At 43.3% G+C, this 6,843-nt stretch overlaps 1 protein-coding gene across 1 annotated transcript; it reads left to right on the top strand.

The window, feature by feature from the left end:
- Nucleotides 1-406: 406 nt before the first annotated feature.
- On the top strand, nucleotides 407-3,665 carry pou3f3b (POU class 3 homeobox 3b). Its single transcript, XM_010769196.1, has 2 exons — nucleotides 407-2,250; nucleotides 2,566-3,665. Exons 1-2 carry the CDS (start codon nucleotides 1,039-1,041, stop codon nucleotides 2,662-2,664), a joined length of 1,311 nt encoding a protein of 436 aa, XP_010767498.1. The 5' UTR covers nucleotides 407-1,038; the 3' UTR covers nucleotides 2,665-3,665.
- The last annotated feature ends 3,178 nt before the right edge of the window (nucleotides 3,666-6,843 follow it).

Genomic DNA, 6,843 nt, shown 5'->3' on the forward strand with positions numbered 1-6,843 from the left:
GTTTAGAAAAAAAGAAATGCTTATCATGTGAATTGACTTGTGCTGATCACAAACTAGAGGTCACATTTTATCGACCTCTTTTATTTACCCCCTTCACCCCTGTTAGTGTTCTAATACCTATTTACTACTAAGTTGTGTTCCCCGTTTTGTTTGGACTGCAATTAAAAATCAGCCAATTGAAACAGCCGGAAGGAGGGCCCGTGCGCCCGGAGCAAGGCTGGCGAGCCCTGTCAATCACACCCCGGGTAGCCAATCAGCGGGGACGCACGGGGTAAACATCCGTGCGTCGTCGTGCTCGGGGAGGGGGGGGGCGGGACTACAGCGCCTGTCAGGGAGAGAGAGAGAGAGAGATATAGAGAGAGAGGTGGAGAGAGAGAACAAGCGAATGAGAGAAGAGGCTCGCGAGCAGCGCCGCGCACTGTTGGATTGTACTTCATCGGGAGTTTGCGGTTTGGCAGGTTTATATACATCAAAACAGAACAAAGAGAGGCTCTACAGTGCTATAAAAGAAGAGAGAGAAAAGAATAAAGCGAGGGAGAAATCTCAGCAACTGAATTACAAAAGGACTCCGCTAATGTTTTTCTCATCCAAAGGGGACATAAACTGGGACTTTGTACATTGTGGAGAATTTGCAAGGCTTTTTCTTTGTTTTTTGCAACCTCCAAAAGTTTGTATGGGACAACGCTTTTTTCTCCTCTATATTTGAATTTTAATGCTCACATTTTCATCCCAGTGCAAAACTTTCTAAGCGGACTGCACATGGTTTCAAAGGGCTTTTGAAAACCCTTGGATTCTACTCGCCGATATCCATGCACAACTGAACTATAATGTTGTAAATACAGGCGGATTTTACCCAGTTTTCTGCCATCGCTTTTTGAAGCTTTTCTTGCGTTTTTACGCGCGTCGATGGTATTGCCAAAAACCTACTCATACTTTTAAAGTTTGAATAATTCATGAGATACAATTTGCCTGCTCGAAAGAAGCGACTGTAAAAAGGGAGGGGGGTTATCCACAAACATATTCATAAGGGTTGACGGAATGGCCACCGCGGCTTCCAATCCTTATCTGTCCAGCAATAGCATCTTATCGTCCGGCTCCATCGTGCACTCTGACTCCGGAGGTGGTGGCATGCAGCAGGGCAGTGCTGCGGTTACCTCGGGGTCTGGGGGCTACAGGGGAGACCCCTCAATCAAGATGGTACAGAGTGACTTTATGCAAGGCGCAATGGCAGCGAGCAACGGGGGACACATGCTGAGCCATGCCCACCAGTGGGTCACTTCCCTGCCGCACGCCGCAGCGGCAGCCGCAGCAGCCGCGGTGGCTGCAGCTGAAGCCGGCTCGCCCTGGTCGTCGAGTCCCGTCGGGATGACTGGCAGCCCGCAGCAGCAGGACGTGAAAAACTCCGGCAGAGACGACCTGCACACGGGCACCGCGCTGCACCACAGGCCCCCTCACTTAGCTCCACACCAGACTCACGCCGGGGCTTGGGGCAGCACGACTGCGGCGCACATTAACTCATTATCCGGGGGACAGCAGCAGCAGCAGTCGCTTCTCTACTCCCAGCCGGGGGGGTTCACTGTGAACGGTATGCTGAGTCCGGGGAGCCAGAGCTTGGTGCACCCGGGCTTAGTGAGGGGGGACACCCCAGATCTGGACCACGGCAGCCACCACCACCATCACCACCATCAGCATCCGCATCACCAGCACCACGGCGGCGTCAACAGCCACGACCAGCACTCGGACGACGACACGCCGACCTCGGACGACCTGGAGCAGTTCGCCAAGCAGTTCAAGCAGCGGAGGATCAAACTGGGCTTTACGCAAGCAGATGTCGGCTTGGCGTTGGGCACCCTGTACGGGAACGTTTTCTCTCAGACAACCATTTGCAGATTCGAGGCTCTGCAGCTCAGTTTCAAAAACATGTGCAAGCTCAAGCCTTTGTTAAACAAGTGGCTAGAGGAGGCCGACTCGACCACCGGCAGCCCCACAAGCATCGACAAGATCGCAGCGCAGGGGAGGAAGCGAAAGAAGCGCACATCCATCGAAGTGAGCGTCAAGGGGGCTCTGGAGAGCCACTTCCTGAAATGCCCCAAACCTTCGGCCCAGGAGATCACCGGCCTCGCGGACAGCTTGCAGCTGGAGAAGGAGGTGGTTAGAGTGTGGTTTTGCAATAGGAGACAGAAGGAAAAACGGATGACGCCCCCAGGAGTGGCGCAGACGCCGGAGGATGTGTACTCTCAGGTCGGCAATGTGAGTGCAGAAACACCGCCCCCCTCCATGGACTGCAAAAGAATGTTCAGTGAAACATAGAGAATATTTTATATGAAATTAAACTGATTTAAAAAACGTACAGACTATCGCCAGGATAGCACCTTTTGATACTGTGATTGTGAGGGAATATGAATGAGACTGCAATGTGTTATCTATTTTTCTCCAGAAAACAAAACAAAAAACAGCAACCTTTCCCTTCTTCCTCCCAACCCCCTCTGAAAAACGCACCGTTAACCTGCTTCCAGGCCCTGAAATGTCTTTTCCTAAAAGGTTCCTTCTGCTTTTTTCTTTCAGGGGCATTTTTTAGTAGATTACTTAAAAGATGCAAGTGAAGCGAGCGACCAGAGGGTGACAACTACAAACTCATTCCACCAGGTAATTTTGGCGCATTAAAACACACCAAGAGGAAACCAAGTATTGTTTATTCTTTTTTTTTTCTCTTCCCTCCTCCAAAAAATATTCCCTCTCATTATCCTGTGTTTGATTGAAGAAACAAAGGAGCAGGCATTCTGTATATTTAGAAATGGGACTGAACCGCCTTCCCTGCTCTAACAATAACAAGAGGGGGAAAACTGCAAGAATATGAACAAGAGTGACATCCACGACGCTTCCATCCTGATCTACAGCATTTTTGTTTTTCTGAGGTGGACTGCACGGTTTCATTTACACACACGCGGAGGATTAGGGATTTTTCTTGTTGTCATGTTGAGGCCTCAAAAGCCCAGAAAGAAGAGGAAAACAGGACCAGGACTGTCCCCCGATCTTAAAGATCACACTCTTTTTTGGGGCTTTTTCTTATTATTTAATGGACTTTGACACCGTGAGTGGATTTTTCCTCGTTTTTTCAACAAATAGAGCATAAGACATTTGAAAAGACTTCAACTGCACTTATTTGAGAAAAAAAATCTGTTGCCAAGTGTGACTGAGTGAGTGCTGTGGATATATTATTGCTGCCCTTTCTAAGCAGTATTCTTTGGTAGGTTTTAATAAACAAAACTCTGTAAAGCCGGCAATATAGATCACTAGATCAGATACTGATCTGAGTTATTTACTTTATATTTTTCATCAGAATGACTTGTTTTAATATTTTATTCGGAATACGTATGAATTATTCCAAACGGTAATTTATTTCCTCCTCCAGGAACTTGTGTAAGATGCTTTCCCTTTTATTCTTGTTTTCCCTTCATTTCTTTCTTACATTTCTGTTGTTGCCCTTATTTGTTTCATTTTGTATTATCGTTTCTAAAGGAGCACAAATCATCATAAGCTGACATTGACCGTTGTTAGGTAATAAGGGTATATTTTGATGTGATAATTTGATTGTAATTTAATTTTCAGTAGTGGTTCCGTACGAGCTGATTGAGACACAATAAATTTGTTAGAATGAAATGCAATCATCCTGTGTTTGGAGATTTATATTCTTATCGAGTTGATTTTATTTTTGAAAGGGGAATTCACCTTCTTCTTTTTTTGCATGGAGAAAATGGTGGACTATTTTGTCCCAGATGAAGCTGCGAGCTAATAATAACTTTCATTAGAATAAAGCACAACAAAGACTCTTTGTAGAGGGGAACACAAAAAAACGCGACCTTTTAAAAAATACTAAAATATAAATGCGTATTAAAATAGCATTTAGGAGCCCATGAGTTGATGCCTAGGCTTAAATAAATGTCCAGCAGCGTTGTTATCATCATCCCATAACTGTGTATTACCATTTCAATGAAAGATCGCGGTCATTTGCAGGCCTGCACAATGGCTCTCCTGTTTGTTTACATCTGCTGCCTTCAAGGCCTTGGGCAAAAAGCAGGAAAACAGTGCATGTATCATTTGTGTGCAGAAACTAGTTATGTGAGGAAATGCAAACAGATGACGGCCATAATGTAGTGTGCAGAGCGTCCTAACTGCCTGTTATGTCATATTTACGTTGCAGCTCATAGTGCAGACCCTGCATCCCATAATAATGATAAACACGTAATTAATAGCCTGATTCACGCGCTCGTCTGTGCAACAAAAAGCCATCTGCAAAATAATTGATTTACGCGCAAAATTGGATTTATAGCTGGCTGCTTTTGAGTGCATGCAGGATTGTGATCATCCATAGTCCCATTCACACACTCCGCCCAAAGGTGTGTTTTCAGGTGTTTGCTGACATGTTGTGTGAGGGGCACCCAGACTATTGATCCTGTGAGTAAGGAGGACAACGCGAGATTTGGAGTAATATCTGATTGTTGTATCAGGACTTTGGAGAGGCTCAGTGCGGGACAGGTGCAGCCCCAAAAGGCTCTGATAACGCGCGTGTTAGGTGTTATTTACTTCCCTATAATAACTTAATGATCAAATCAATATGTTGGCAGTGTCACTATTTTATTTCCTACATCAGGATTCGTCACGGCTGCAAGAGGCAAATGTGTTCCTGGGACCCAAACTTGTTTTCTTTCTTCTTGAGTTGTCTTGCTCGCCTATTCAGCAAAACTCACAAAACGTGTCCCCTCGCTGCAGGATTTGAATTTCGCGGATGATTTCCCATACTAGTTGCTTAGCAACTGAATTCAATGATATAGAGAAAGTGGGCATCATTTTTCTTTGTCTCCATTAGTAAAAGTGGCAGCAGAGAACGCTATATGTGCAGTCCTCCAAACTTTCTATTTCCCCGCGTGCGTTAATGTTTTGAAGCCATGGACAACTTAGAGACACAAATATTATGGTGCCATTCAAAACAACACAATGTTGGACTGGTTGTTTGATTATATTTGTCAGCTAATATATTTTCATAGACCTCGTGCACTTCCTCCCAACATTAAATCCAATGCAAAGTCACATGACCTGGCCTTCTAAAACACTTTATGTTCCTGGTTGGACTATAAAAACATCTCATAAAAGGAACTTGTTAGTACTGCGAACAAAACAAAAATACATCTGGCAGCAGCCAGCAGCTTGCAGAAATATCTAGAGAGAGATTTCTTACCAAAGGCGACACAAAAAGAGTTTCAAATCTCATAATGGGTTTTGGTTCGCCTATTCTTCAACAGCTTTGCCTTTTTTCATGGGTCTTCAAAACCATGTTGGCAGCAGCATGTGTGTGTGTGTGTGTGTGTGTGTGTGTGTGTGTGTGTGTGTGTGTGTGCGTGTGCGTGTGCGTGTGTGTGTGTAGGCCCGAGGAGCTCTCTCTCTGCGCTCGTGCTATTGATTGAGGACGCGCTCATTAAAGCTGCTCCTTGTCACACACTCTGCTCTTTAAAACAAGACTTCAGCAGGGGGGGGGGATATGTCCCATAAAACACAACTTTTAATTCCTTATTATTAATTGTAATATTTGACATGGCAGAAACAGAAAGTCCCATCAGCCGCTGACATGTAACCATACAAATATAATAGGAAATAATCCCTTAGATTGTATAAACCCTCCTACTTTAGTCTTTATCAAATACAAATAAATTATGCTTTTTCATTTAATAAGAAATCAGTTCATACTAAATAATAATAATAATAAAAGCTTTAATTGTGTATGCTTGTAAATGTAATGTTTAATTATAAGGCTACATTTTAAGAGTTGCCACTAAAGTAGACTTTTGAATGATATATAAACGCGTTGTATTATACTTATCTTTGGGGTGATTCAAGCTGTTATTATAAACACTATGAAGTATGATAGATGCCATATGATATTCACTCTGAAAGACAGAATATTTCAGTCTCATTTTAACCTGGTGAGATGTACACAATGGTTCCGTATTTAGCGCACGTGTGCAGCGCATGAATATGGATTATTCTGAGCTCTTCTCCACAGGGAGCCTTCCTCTTCCACATGGATTTATCTGCGCCTCAGAAAAGCTGCTCCTGTCTGCGGTAACTGCTGACTTCTGATCATTATTATTACTGTTATTTTACAGTAAGTCTGGCGACTTGATGTCTCTGATTCACCGCTTATTGGTACTGCTGTCAACTGCGGTGCTCCATAAGCAATGATGCAACACACCGCGCTCCTTTTATTGCTATTATTATTACTATTAGAAGAATATTTTTACTTTCTTAAGCTCATACATTACAATATAAAATCAAATACTAGGGCTTGCCGTGTTTATTGTTTTTTTAATTGTATTTAATCTTTATATAATTAATACTAAATTCAGTTGAACTTGAGAAATATATTTATAAACACACGCCAAATCCCTCATTTTAAACCAGACCTCTATTATTATTATTATTATTATTATTATTATTATTATTGTTGTTGTTATTATTTCATTATATTTACGGGACATCTTTTAGGATATCAAATAAATGACATTTAGCTCTTAACAAAAGGCCTATATTTAAATTTCCAGACGCTTTTGTGGCACAAGAAGAAATAAAGAGGAGGACGTTTTAAAATATGACGCGCTCTCGGGGGTTTCCTCTATAAATTGTGAAGGTCATGGTTTTGTGAGCAGGCAGGATGGATAGGTAGGAGGGGTGAGGAGGGGTGAGGAGTGTGTGAGGAGTGTGTGTGCAGCTTCAGCATCTCATCTGCCTGTCTCCAGTCTCCCCTCTCTCCAAATGCGGATGTAACGCCTTTAATGCAACAACATTTCA

The sequence above is a fragment of the Notothenia coriiceps genome, unplaced genomic scaffold (genome assembly GCF_000735185.1).
Source record: "Notothenia coriiceps isolate Sejong01 unplaced genomic scaffold, NC01 NC01_scaffold00006607, whole genome shotgun sequence".
Classification (NCBI taxonomy): Eukaryota; Metazoa; Chordata; class Actinopteri; order Perciformes; family Nototheniidae; genus Notothenia; species Notothenia coriiceps.

Excerpts from the sequence above, each read along its gene's own strand:
- pou3f3b (XM_010769196.1), top strand. The coding sequence starts at position 1,039 with ATGGCCACCGCGGCTTCCAATCCTTATCTGTCCAGCAATAGCATCTTA. Across the intron at positions 2,251-2,565 it reads TGTACTCTCAGGTCGGCAAT|GGGCATTTTTTAGTAGATTA; the intron begins GTGAGTGCAGAA and ends TTTTTCTTTCAG.